Source organism: Aristolochia californica, unplaced genomic scaffold, assembly GCF_029961685.1.
Source record: "Aristolochia californica isolate CCGP_79_NKW_82.1479 unplaced genomic scaffold, dmAriCali1.0.hap1 SCAF_4, whole genome shotgun sequence".
Taxonomy (NCBI): Eukaryota; Viridiplantae; Streptophyta; class Magnoliopsida; order Piperales; family Aristolochiaceae; genus Aristolochia; species Aristolochia californica.
In genome coordinates this window covers 38,155,310-38,169,708 of record NW_027182103.1, presented here as the reverse complement: position 1 = coordinate 38,169,708, position 14,399 = coordinate 38,155,310, and the positions used below count along the sequence as shown (strand labels likewise).

Below are 14,399 nucleotides of genomic sequence, written 5' to 3'. Positions count from 1 at the left end.
CAGCCTAGGGATACCTACAAAGGATGAAAAAGTTGGAGAGGAGTCCCCATAATACAAGTGTTGATCTAAAAAAAGGATGACATCTGCAGAAACAAATATTTTATGTTGGATTAAAAAATAGCAAACATAACCTTTTTGAGATCTATAACACCCAAGAAAAATACACTTGGATGATCACTTATCGAACTTACTGAGGGTTGGTGATAGAGTGTGCTCAAACAAGCACAATCAAAGACTTGAGTAGGTGGAAGGGAGTTTCACTAGGAAAAAATCTTGAGAAGGATGATTTGTTTTGAAGCACACTAGATGGTATAAGGTTAATGAGGAAGCAAGCCATTAGAATATTATATAGCCAATAAAATTGTGGGACATTAAGGTTCATGCAACCTCTGCAAGATATTTTTTTCTCTCAACTACACCATTTTGTTGTGGTGTGTATGCACATGAAGTTTGGTGGATGATATCTTTAGTGTTCCAATACGAATGAAAATTAGAAGATATATACACTTTAGCATTTTATTAGATCAAGACACCTGCACCTTTTTGTTCAAATGAGTTTTCAGCCATTGCACAAAAAGACTTAAAATTTGAAAAAACTTTAAATCTCTCTTTCCATAAAAATAACCAGGTGACACATGACTAATCATCAACAAAATTAACAAAGTATGAGGATCGAGTAATATTGGGGACATGAACAGGATCCCATATATCAGAATGAATAAAAGCAAAATGACTCTTACTAACTGTCTTTAAATGACAATGGAAACTACTCCTATGATGTTTTCCAAACTCACACTAGATGCAGGATAATTTAAAATAGACTTTTATGATGGAACTTAAGACTGTATGACCAGTAAAGACAGATTCCTAGCCAATTGTGCCACTGCAAAGCACTTTTATTTGTTAATGCCATTGCTGAAATTATTTGGTTGTCAAGAAAGTAGAGACTTTCTTGCTCATGGGCACCACCAATCATTTGCTTGATCTAAATCTCCTTAAAAACACAATAAGTAGAAAAAAATTTACATGATAGTTAAGATGTTTTGTTAATTGGATAATAGACATAAGATTAAGTAGAAATCATGGAATAAATAAAACATTAGTTAAGGAAAGAGATGGAGATGGGGTAGAAAATCTTGTATCTTGATCTTTTATTTGGGAATGATCAACAATGGAAACAAACCTATCTCAAGAGCATGGAGAAACAAATGACAAATTTTCAATTTTCCTTGTGAGATATTCAAAAGCTCCAAAATCAATAATTCATAGAGAAAAATTATCAAATGAGACAAAAGAATACTTACATGTGGTGGCAACGATGGTAATAGGAGTGAAAGATATGGTGGACAACATGCGTTCCAAATTTTGTAGTGCCTTATAATCTTTAATTATGAGAATTGCATTGCCTTGTGAAGCATTAGAAGGTGTTTCTGCTCTGATTTTAGTTTTGACAATTGCCTAGTCAGTTTCGAAAAAATTTGGTCTACGATGAAGTTTCTAACATCTTTCAACCGCATGATTGTTCAGCCCACAGTAAGAGCAAATTTTAGAACTTGTATCATCATTATTGCTTTGAGTTGCTTCAAAAGTTTGTGGAATCACTTGGGTTTCAGCTTCTACCATGGCCACGACCACCTCCCCCTCTTCCTTGGCCTCTTTGAGGGTATCCACCACCTCTTCCTTGAGGGAACATAAAAGAAGTACAAGAAACCTCCGGTTGAAGGGTCGTCTTTCTTAGCTGGGAATCTGGTATCATCAAAGGATGGATTTTTTTGTAGAACTTAGAATATGAGATTTAGCTACATCTAGGCATTGTTTCAAGTTGGCCAAACATATGGTAGATATCAATGCTTCTTGTTGCTTGTCTTGAACCGCAATGTGTGTGGAACATGGCTGAGAAATCTTCCATTCCCAAAGTAAAACTCTGAATCTAACAAAGTACTCATGCATATTCTCTTCTTGTTTAGTATTATAGCTCTCTTGAAAAATATCATAAAGCTTCTGAAGACTGTTAGGGTAGAATATTATTTAGTGCAAGTGTCCCAAATTGCTTTGGAGTATCTAAACATTGAGTTTTTAACAATTGACGCATTCCATACTATCAAATGAGCCAGGTAATAACTAGAATGTCTTCCTTCGACCACCTTTGATAGAAAACATCCTCTTCATTAGTAGAAGGCGATGACTTAGAGACATGGCTTGCAAGGTTTCCAGTTACTAAAAACCTCTTGATTGATTGGGCCCAAGTTGCATAACTAGATAAGGACTTTGAGGGGAATGAAGGTTGTATTCAAAAAATTCATGTTTCGTACTTCATTAAGGGAAGTAATGAATTTTGTCAGCCATGTTTGCAAGAGATTATAGAAACTATAGATCAATGTATTGGACCTTAATGGGAGTAAAAAGAATCCAACTAATGCATGTAGCAACTTGTCTTATAGAAGTGAGACACACAAACTAAATTAGAGGACATGTATGGCATTCCTCATGAACTCAAAAGAACTCTCTTTTAGAGGCTGATATCTATGAATTGGAATGCCAAAAAATAAGAAAACATAAGCACATAAAGAACATCTAGGAAAGTAAGTACTTTCGATGCATAAATATAAGAATTATATGACTGGAATTTTACCCCACCCTGAATTTAGCATTTTAAGCCAAAAAATAAATAGAAAATTGTTAAGCACCTAGCCAATACTACCCAAAAGACTGGCCTATTAGGAGCGGAAGACATAGGTACTTAACCCAGGCCCATAACCAAGATGTCCCATAACATTACACCCCCCCCCCCCCCCCCTTCGCGTGCCGACAACCACGGCAATGCAACGACATAGGCCCGACCCAGGTTTTTATCCTACGGCCTACCTGTATTTTAATCCAGCTTTTGTGCGCGATGCAGCGACACTGGCCCTACCCGGGTTTTTATCCTACGGTCTACCAGTATTTAAATCCAGCCTCTGCACTGTTGCTGGAAATCGAACTCGTGACCGAGGGTCGGCTCTGATACCAAATGTTAAGCACCTAGCCAATACTACCCAAAAGATCGGCCTATTAGGAGCAGAAGACATAGGTACTTAACCCAGACCCATTACCAGGATGTCCCATAACAAAAACTCATAAGACTAAGACAATCGAGGAGGCTCTTCAAGGGATAAACCAAAATTGTTATGGCCATGTAAAACAACAAAAAAGAAACTCAATTCGATGGAGTATCCTAAGAGAACAAAAATTATGAGTTTTGTAAGCTATATGATTTAACTCATGTACTAATAAGAAGGGACAACAACAGAACTTTGCATGACTATCACTTAGGATATTTAAGGACCCAAAAAAAAAATCAGTTAGTTTTTTTATGAGAACTTTTCTTGCAAATTTCTATAGGCTGAATGGTAGGATTTTTCATGAACTCGTGTTGCTCCTTTGACAAGAAATATGAATTTTTAGAGCAGTTTGAATAAATCCTACAACCCATGCTCTGATACCAAGTTAGATTCTAAGGTCTTATGCTTCAATGAGAGTTGATGCTTGAATTCTATCATCTAATGGGATATCTTTAGTGATAATCTTAGCAACTATTTTTTGAATCTCATGTGCTTAATCAATCATTATTTTCATCTATGATTATGTAGGTGAAATGATCTCCTATGAAAAAAATTTGTTCCAATTCAATTTTTTGCCCATACTTGTTTCTAAGGTTTTTCATAACCTTCTTGAAATTCTGACATGTAAATAAATATTATCTAAACTATTATTATGAACACCAATAAACAGCCCACGACACAAATAATTATCTTTTTTCATATTTGTGTTTAGTGTTTGATCTGTCTGGTTCATGATATTTGGAGTTACTAATAGGAGGTTTATTTGAAATTACATAAAAAAATTAATATTGTCAACCAATATTCCATAATATTTTTCCATCTAATAAAGTTATTTATATCAAAAGGTTTGAGTTTTATTGTTTTGTTTAGTGAATCCTTGGAATTTCCAATTATAATATTAAAAAAATTAGAATTGTTGGAAGTGTACACTCACATAAAACTAGTAAACCCATGTAATAAATTGGTATTAAAACATACGTCTTCGTTGTATCACTTGTCCTCAAACCACAATGATAAAAAAATTATACGATACCTTAAATAGAATTGAGTGTTTTCACTTTCTTCGAAAGAGTTTTGTCATCTAAATTGCCTTGGATTTTAGTGATCATTCCCTAATATACAACAAACCTTCTAGCTTCTTAGATGTGCACAAAACTGAGAAAGCTACACAAAGTCAATGAGACTTTTCTGATTGTTCAAACCTGATTAAATAGAATCGTTTCTCCCTTTCTAATAAGAGCAAGAGATCTTTCACTCTAGAACACAACACACAAGAGGATTTTCTTAGTAGAGTGATTTTTTGTGTTTGTCCCACTCTTGTCTTGTAGAGTGTTAACAGACACTCATGTGTGTAGGGTGGCATTTGGTAAATAGGATAACTCTTCAATAAAAGGCTTTATTGTTGGCCCAAGTGGCTTCTCAAGAGGGGTGAAATGAGATATTCAAATAAAAAATTATTTATGCGTGTAATTAAAATATCATGCATAAAAGCAATTCAACGTAAATAGTAACATGAACACACCATAGGGATAAAAAGATAGTCACCGCCCAAGAACCCATGCTTGGGAAAAATAATCTATTAGGTTCTAATAGCTAGAAAACTACACAAGAGGTTCTGGTTCTCTTTGGCCACGTTTAGCTCAATACACAATTTTATATAAGTCAATCTCCCCAAGAGATTGTTTCTAGATTTTAGCTCTAGCTAGGCCTTTCTATCTAGATTAACAAGTTCTAGATGAACCTTTCACAAATACATGAAAAGAAAGGGAAAAATTACACCCTTACTTGGAGAGATGTTTCTCCTTGAGAGATTCAAGTTGTTTCCTCCTTTGTAGCACATTGTGAATAGATCAAGGACCTTGTACTACGATGTATGCAAGGATAATTGAAAAATATTGAAGGTTTTTCAAAATAAGGCTCTCTTTTTCTCTCTAATGCACTTCAGGTAAGAATTTGCAATATAAAGGTTTGTAGCTTTAGGATATGCTGCTCATTCACTCCTTTACTCACAGTTTGGTGGGGTAATTATGGCTTCCCCAACTTAATCTAGTTGTTATTTACTTGTTTACAAAAATCAGATCGCAATCAATCAATTGATCATAACGACTACTTTTTTGTCAAATGGTGACTTATTGATCAATGGATTGATCGAGCAATATGTTACCATTGGTCCAAAAAAGGTAAGTTGATAGATCATTGCCAGTGGCTGATCAATCAATCGAGATTCCCTTTGGCTATGCAATACAAGTATGATCAATCAATGTGTTTTTCTTTGGTCAATCATACTTGAAGTCCCTTACTGGCAAGGTTCTGACTAATCAATCAATCTGGAGGGAAGATTGATCATTCCATGAAAACTTTGCTTGCCTAGATAGCTATGATCAATCAATTGATAAATGATGATCAATCAATGTGTTTTCCTTTGGTCAATCATGCTTGAAGTCCCTTACAGGCAAGGTTCTGACTAGTTGATCAATTCGAAGGGAAGATTGATCATTCCATGAAAATTTTGCTTGCCTAGACAACTATGATCAATCAATCGATAAATGATGAATGATCATGCATTATAACATGAAATAACCATGTCTTGGATGATCAATTAATCGACCATGGTTGATCGATCATGCTTTATGTTTTTAGCCTATACAGTTCTACATGATCAATCAATATCAGTGACTGATCGATCATTCCAATGCCGATTTAATAGAGTAGATTTTATAATGCATGGGATTTTTTCTCTATCCTTTAACATGTTTCTAAGTGATGTATAAGATGATCCTAAACATGTCTACATGAAATTTTATATCCTAAAGCTCAAGTACTTAAGGAATAAGGGTTAGAATACTCTGTTACAAAAATTGACTAAGTTTAGATGTCTGCCTATGATGCTTAAACTTGAGTCTTTTCGTTGTCTTCTTCTTTGTGGGTGCTTCTTCAAGAGATGTTCTTCAATTGTGCTTGAGGACTTCATTTTGACTTTGATACTTTAGACCTTGAAATACTCTTGAAGGTGAAGTACCTGAAATATTTTAGATTTGTAAGTTATTAGTTTAATTAAGTTTTGTTATCATCAAAAGCAATGTGAGAGTCAACATATGGTCAACATTTATTAAAAGGTGTAGCCTTATGACATTATTAATATCTCCCTATTATTATCAATAGAGCCTAGTGGGCATAGGGTAAGGCATGAGACTCTAGCCTCATTTCCCTCTTCAAATTCAATCACTCTCTCTCTCTCTCTCTCATCCAACTTTCTTGAACCATATCCACCCCATTAGTCAAAATGGGCAATTGTGGACATAGCGCCTTGCATGTGCGTCTCACATGTGAACAAGAGAGAAAAGAGGGTTAAAACTTGTTAAAAACTCTAGTCTCTTTTGTTTTCAACAATGTGGGACTAAAGTTGGAAGAGATATTCCCGTGCACATGAGTCTCTCTCAACTTGAACACATGTTTTCAAATGTTAAAAAGCGACTAACCCAATCTCCATGGTAACAAAAATGTCTCTCTATTCCCGGTTCTTCTCCATATGACTACAACAATAATGAGTCCTTTCTTGTTCCCTTCTCCTATTGTTGTTAGTAGTGTCTTTTCCATTAAATCATGAAATCAGGGATTTGTTTTATTTTATTTATTTTATATATTTTCAGTTTTCCCTTTTTTTATTTCAATTTTGTTATAGGTTATCCAATAAGGATTTTATCTAAATCCGACTGATTTTTTGTATATCTATCTTTAGATAATTTTCTAGATATTTGAATTTCGGATAACTAAAAATATCTATAAAACGAAAATGTCTCATTTAATCTAAACAATTCACAGCCCTAGAGCGTGCTATTTTCTTTACGAACAAGTACCAATTGAATTGATATAGCTTTGTTTTTCACAGTAAGGATACCTCAGTCATTGCACAAGTCTATGGCCTTCCGCGTAAGACTTACAAACCCTCTGCTGCCACATATAATCTTTAAGACTCCCGTTTTAGCAACGTACTGAGGATATTTTTGGTCTTCGCTCGTTTGCAAATTTCTAGGGTTTCTTCGTCACCGGTTCGGAGATGATCGAGGTAGTTTTGAACGACCGTCTCGGGAAGAAGGTCCGTGTGAAGTGCAATGACGATGATACGATTGGTGATCTGAAGAAGCTCGTGGCTGCGCAGACAGGAACCAGGGCTGACAAGATTCGGATTCAGAAGTGGTACACGATTTATAAAGATCACATCACCCTTAAGGATTACGAGATTCACGACGGCATGGGCCTCGAACTTTACTACAATTAGGTATTTTCTTTTTATGTTCTGCCCCTATTTTTAAGTACCTACTCTTGTTTCGCTCTGCTGACTTTCATCTTTATAATTTATCATCTTTGACTTCGTTTTGTGTCTGCTGCTGTGATTGGAAGTATATAGTGCGTATTGTATGATCGGATTATGGAATGGTTGTATTTGACGGTGATTAACAAGGTCTTAAGTTTCAGTTTTGATAACAGAGCTTTTTAAATAATATTTCCTGATTGCGGATTGGGCGTTTGGCTCAATGGCCACGTGAGGGTTTTTAGTGCGAGGTCCTAGGTTCAAGTCTCATTGGGCTTATGTGTAGAGTATGCGTTTGTAACCAAATTCCATAAAAAAAAAAAAATGTTTCCGTTGGAACTTGGTCTCTCTCGATTCCATTGTAATTCTCTTACAAAGTGGAGTCGTAAAAGTTAGACAATCTGCTGGAGAACTCTACCTTCATCCAGTGACTAATTCAAGTGTAGTCGTACGTATTGCCTGTCTAGTGGGTTCTTCCCAGCTTGGAACAGCTGGAAGAAAATAAGTTAGCAGAAGCCATTAGGGGGGAGTGTAATAGCAACCGATATACCTCCAAAGAGACATAATTCATCATAAACTGTGGCCCTCTATCGTAGAAAGTTGGCCTGTTTTCCATTGAAGTTCTGGCAAGAGTATCTCAGAACTTAACTGGCTATTGATGCTTTATGGAAATACTCTCGCCAGGTCTCTTTCTTTTTATCATCCCCTGAGACTCGATAAAGTTGATCCTAAATTCACCTTATCTATCTTCTCACAAAAGTTTATGAATAGTAATGGGTGAGATGGGTGGAGGATATACAGGGACCATTTTTTTCTACCACTGGTGATTTTTTTAGCAAGGGATTGATAAAGTCTATGATAGCTGTAGTAGATGCATTACACTAGCTGGAGTGTAATTGATTCCAAATTCTCTTGTAGAATGAGTCTTTATGTGTGTTTGTAAAAAAAGTAAGTTGTTCTACAAAGTGATGTGACTAAAAGTACAAAACAATGTAAAATATTACAATAAATCAGTTGTGGGTTATTCTCTGGGTTTGATTCTTTGGCTCGATCACCAAGAGCAAGTTATGCTAATTCTCCGGTCAAAATGCTTGGCTGGCAACTAGACATACCACTAGTCGCTGTATGACGTTTGACAATGGGAATTTAGTATTGTGCTGCATTTGATGCCTTTGAGGAACAGTGATAGATTTATGCAAAACTTTTGCATGTGGCAAGTTCCTCACTGGAGTTATGCAGAGTTTTGTGTGATCTTTTGAAATTGCTGAAAGTGGTCCTTATGATTAAATAATGTATGGTTACTATGGCTTCACATGGTATTTCTCTAACCATGCCACATACCAGTATTTGGATGACTTCTTCATCTGGGACTCAAGGGTATCACACGGTCTGAGCCATAAATTTCAGTGCCACATGGCTGGGGTTTTATTTTAGGTATCTCATACAATCACAGCTGTTGATTGGAGCTTAAGATGTTGATCATCTCTTTTTTTGTCTTCATGTTTACATTGAGATTTATGTTGCTTTGTAAAACTCCCACTTTGTAAAATCCTAATTTGTTTTCCAAACATAAGGGGGGGAGGAAGGGAGGGAAAGATGGAAGCTTTTATCAATTTGTAGTTGGTGGTCTGTGATGGAGTTTGAAAAGTGTTACCCAGCAAATTAATCGACTGGCTATTGATAGTTAACCTTTATCTTGGTATAAGGGGGTATAGTTTGACAATTCTTGTCCTTGTAATAGAAGGTTAGACTAAAGGTGAGCCACTTTAGCAAAATGTAAATGGGTAGGCTTATAGGTAAACCAATAATGGAAGCTAGTGATATAATTAATATTGTCTACATCAAGAAGTGTAAATTATGTGTAGGTTGTGGTAGTTGACTTGTGCAAAGTTCTTGAGCTGGTTGCCTGAATATTTGAGATTTGTGGACCCCTTTTTTCAATGATTTGTTTGGAATCGTGTATGGTTTGGAACTCTGCAGCAATAGAATTGTGCTTGAATAGTACACATTTTTATAGATTGTTTAGTTAGTAGCTGATGTTAGCGGGCACTTTATTTAATTTATGTAATTTTACTTGATTAAGACTGTGTTACAGATCAAGCAGGCTATAGGGATAATGTTAAAGTTGTAAAAAATTTACCTTTTAAAATCGTGTAATTTTTTTAACCGTTACATTGTGTTACTCTAATGTGTAGATGAAAGAGCACGGTGGTTTGTGTTAATTAATAATGAAGTTGACAGCTTTGTCTGGAGTTTGGGCCGACAAGACTGGCAAAAAATAAAAAATAAAAATCTGAACCCAAGTATGAGGGTTAAACTTGAAGGACAAAAAAGTGGCTGTTGCAGCTATTAAGTAAAGAAAAGCAAATGGACTGGAAGGGGGACAAAATGGTTTACACAACAGGGAACTAAATGGAAACTTTATTAAACAAAAAAAAAGGATGATATCTTTCTTACACATGAGGCCTTTTACAGGCACTTTAACTGATCATACAGAAAAAAAAAATTGCTGTCATATTCTGGGAAATAGACTCTAAATTTAGCTCTAACTTGCTGCACAGGAAATTTGAAGCGAGAAATTACTTTTAACTTTTAGAGTGGCCTACTTCAAACTTTATTAATTTAATAATTTTAAACGGGAAACTACTACTTGTATTGGACTTCCTATTTGAAACTTTCAACTAAAACAGTAAGTTCTTTTGCAATTGAAGCTTTCAATCAAAGTGACAAGTTTCTGTTATCTAAAATTTCTGATTCAAGCAAGTTGCCTGTATTTTTGACTTCCTAGCTCAGCGCTTTCCTTTTTGAAAACTGGATTTTTTTTAAAAAAAAATTAAGTACATAGGAAAGTTCGTTCTCTTTAAATTGATTTTCATTCATTCTTCTTTCTTGAACAAGTTAGTTCTCTTTAAATTGATTTTCATTCATTCTTCTTTCTTGAACAAGTGGGCTTATGCCTGTAAGTATTATTGAGCTATTCAGTATCATGATGTACTGCACTGGCAATTTAGAATCTTCTAATCATTCAGAAAAGGAGGGGGGTGGGGGGGGGGGGGGGGGGGTGGGGTGGTGGCTACAGGTACGCCTAGCCATAAGAGTGTGCTTAGGTCTTGAAAACCTTACCATAACCTTTCCTTCCTATTAAGGATTTCTGACCGCTATGCTTGTTGGATCCTTTCATTCTTGTCAGTTTCTGGATGAAATAGCAAATATTGTAGTTTATAGGGGTCGGTATGTAAAATTCTACTGGACCTCTCCATGGTTGTGATGGTCATGCATTTGTTAGAAAAGTCCAACAGGCACAATGCAATATATCATTTGAGTTCCAAGAAGGAAGCAACAACTTCAAGCTCTAGGTTTAGTAAAGACCTCATCCGCAATGACCTGAAGGAATCTAACAAGTGTCCTGAGAGTGTGGTGCTCGTTCAATTGCATGTGCCCTCCGAAGCTTGAGTTCATGGATTTGATATCAAGAAGAGATGGTACTTCCATTATAATTGGAAGGTTATAGAGTATATAGTTCATTCAGCCAGGAGCTTCAAAGTATACTTGTTTGAGCCAGAGATTCGATTCAACTAGGTTTTGAAAGATCATATAAGAAGATAAGACAACGTTTACCACTTTTAAGGGGGAACCATTTTAATATGCAAGCATTTTGGCAGACCTGCTGTTGAATTATGCTTTTGCTTCATATATCTTAAATATTTCACATAATGTTTTTTTGAAAAGTAAATATTTTGCATAATTGTAGGTACATTAAGTACACCCTGAAGAGCATAAGTTGGGTTGTATTAAATTTAATTATATTCAGTCTAAATGGGGTTCAATGCTCATGAACTTGCCTGGTTTCACATTTTACCTGTCCAGTCAATGCTCATGAACTTGCCTGGTATCACGTCTTACCTGTCCAGTCAATGCTCATGAACTTGCCTGGTATCACGTCTTACCTGTCCATTCAATGCTCATGAACTTGCCTGGTTTCACATCTTACCTGTCCAAAGCTAGTACCGATGGGGCATTACATTCCCTTAATAGTGCCTTTCTAACTTTGAATCTCATCCCTGATCTAAGAGCTAATTAATTGTGAAGGTTGACATTTTATTTGGGAATACTTAATGAGATGATTCCCACTACCTGATTTCCTCTCGTGCTTTAATTTTTTATTCATAACTAAAATACAAATATATTATGAGGGGGCCTTTCAGCTAGTTGAGGGAAGAAGAGTGGCCACTTTTGCCAGCACATTAGAGACATCATCGGCAGTTCTGCCAAGAGCTACTAAGGTAATAGAAATGTCTTTGATTTCATCCAATATGATCTAAAGCACCATGGTGGACTGTCACTTCCATTAATCCTACTGATAACTATAGTTGAGTTACCTTGAATTATGAGAGGCATTGGAAATTTATGTACGTATTCAAGCCTTGATTCATTCCTGTGATCTCAGCCTAGTGTCTCCAACCATTGGGCCCAGGAAAAAAGCTAAGAGGACAACCCCTCGTGGTTTCTGACATACCCCCCAATTCCTGTGGACTCCGAGTTACCCAGAGAATAGTCATCAAAATTCAATTTTTATGCAATCATTTTTTAAGCTGCCGTGGTGGTGGACATTAGGCTGAAATAGAGGGCAGAGACTGGTGTGTGAAGAAAAATAGTCATCTGTTATCAACAACTTCAGTATTCAGAAGCTGCACACGTGCAGGCCATTTTCTGGGCAGCTGCACATTTATATGCATGGTTTCCTTTGGCTGAATTCGTTATATAACGTAGTATTTTCTTGTTTATGTTGATTTGTCTGACTGGGAGCCTTTCAATTGATCAGGTGCTTCCTGGAGGTTCTGCAGCTATTGCTTGTGGCTGTATAATGTCAATTGAAGAAGACATTGAACTCCATGTAGGTATTGTAAGTAATCATAGCGTGTAATATGTGATACTTAGCATTGTAGCTGGGGGAATCTCGGCACTTCTTTGTCACTGACGTTGGTTCGTAAACTGTAGTGTCCTTGTTGGAGATCTATATCCTATGAAAAGTTAAAAATCATGATAGGTTAATAAGAAATAGTTTGTTGTGTATCACTAAGGTTGAGTTTGTGAAGAGAAATATAGTTTCTCTCACTTGGATGCACGTGGAAAAAAAATAAAAAATAATTAGTAATATTTTAAAATTCTCTTTCAAGTTTTTATTTTTTCCGTAAATTCCATCATTTTGTGATAAAAAAAATCAATTAAGAGAGAAAGTGATTTTCCCTTTTATTTTTTTTCTCTCTCAATGATTCTCAGTTGCTAAACAAAAGAAAATACTTTTCTATACCATTTTTTTTTCTTTTATGAGGGTTTCGAACAGGCCTTAAATGTGGGCAGTGTTTTTTCTATCAATTGATTCAATTTTGGCGGTGAATAAAAAAAAAAAAAAAACTATGTAGATATGGGATGGGGATAGGTTTCGAGTCGAGTTTGATTTAAATATTTTGAACTCAAGTTCGAGTCGACTTTAACTTCGAGCCTAAAATTGTAATCGACCTCAGAGTTTAATAATTTTAATTGAGTTCAAGTTCGAGTTCTATTCGAGTTTGAGTTTAACCTATATTTAATATTCTAAATAAAATATATGTTAAATAAATTATATATAAATTTATGTATACATTTTATAAAAAGAATGATAGGGGAGGTTTGGGATTGAATATCGATAATGGATTAGAACGTACTAATATTAATCTTTTTTATCCCAAATATTGTTTAACTTATTTTGTAATGTTTGAATTTGGCCATAAATTTACTATGACCTCCTTAGTGCCTTTGGTTAAAAATTTGTATTCTATAGGATACATATTTCTAACAAAAAAATCTTTAAACAAAATTTTATTACTATTAGTGACTTATTAGAAAGTTACAAGAAATATTTTAAAATTTCTTAGGAAAGTTAAATGGACCTTTTATTGCTTATTCTAAGGAACTAAATAAAAATTAATAATCAATCTAATATATTACTATACTTATCGATAAAATTTTAATAAAATAAAATGCCAAACACAAAATTGTTATGTAAATTGCTTCATGCTAAAATAATTATATCATCAACTGTCAAATACTTATTCAAAAAATTTTTATACGGTTTTCTAACCCATCTTGGCAGGAAAAATTTACTTATAAAATTATATGGTTTTTTAATAAGAATTTCCAATTAGAAAAATGTTTCAAAAAAAACATGAAATTTCTACCTAAAACATATTTCTACTAAAAATATTTTTTCAACATTTATTAAAATCGAATTGAATTGAGCCAGAACCAAGCTGATCTCGAGCTGCTCGCGAACCGGCTCGGTTCGATGCCACCCCTACTTGCAGATGTCCTTAACATACACTTTCCAACAAGGTAACCCGAGATTTTGCAGGTGACTTCCTCAGTTGATTTTTTGTTATTCAATCTCCCATTGTTCTTTTCCTGCTTTAATTCCCAATGCCACAAGAGGATATCAAATTTTGGTTAGAAGAAGAAGCAAAAGAATTTGAGATCATACTTATGCTAAGCAAAAGGATACTTAAACATATGAGTCACACTTTCCTCTACTAATCAGTAAACGTTGTAAGACCCTTTGTTAGTCTTCAAATTATCTTCTTGGATAGTCAACTTGGTTTGCAACATAGAAGCTATTGTCCACCCAACCTCCCCTCTTGTCCCCCGGACTTGGTGGATGGGTGATTTGTTGATTATATAATAGAAAAATCAATCTGACTCAGATTTTTGGAAGCTAACTTGATCAAGACAAAATGTCTTCATTGATGTCTTCTTACCTTATTAATGGAAGGACCCCACACCAACCTCTCATGGCCGGCCAAAATGGAGGTGATTGCAAGTGAAGGGAGGTAGGAGGTCCCTTGTAATTTTGTAGGGAGAGTGGTTTCCAACCTCTTCCAGGTGGGAAACTCTTTCTGGAAAATAGGATTTTTTCTTCTTCTAGGAAATGAGGGCACTAATGATACTTATAA

At 35.2% G+C, this 14,399-nt stretch overlaps 1 protein-coding gene across 1 annotated transcript; it reads left to right on the top strand.

The window, feature by feature from the left end:
• Nucleotides 1–7,059: 7,059 nt before the first annotated feature.
• Nucleotides 7,060–12,472, top strand: LOC137962722 (ubiquitin-like protein 5). Its single transcript, XM_068809753.1, has 2 exons — nucleotides 7,060–7,380; nucleotides 12,236–12,472. Exon 1 carries the CDS (start codon nucleotides 7,159–7,161, stop codon nucleotides 7,378–7,380), a length of 222 nt encoding a protein of 73 aa, XP_068665854.1. The 5' UTR covers nucleotides 7,060–7,158; the 3' UTR covers nucleotides 12,236–12,472.
• Nucleotides 12,473–14,399: the final 1,927 nt, after the last annotated feature.

What these genes read in the sequence shown, in the direction of transcription:
- LOC137962722 (XM_068809753.1), top strand. Translation starts at nt 7,159, where the DNA reads ATGATCGAGGTAGTTTTGAACGACCGTCTCGGGAAGAAGGTCCGTGTG.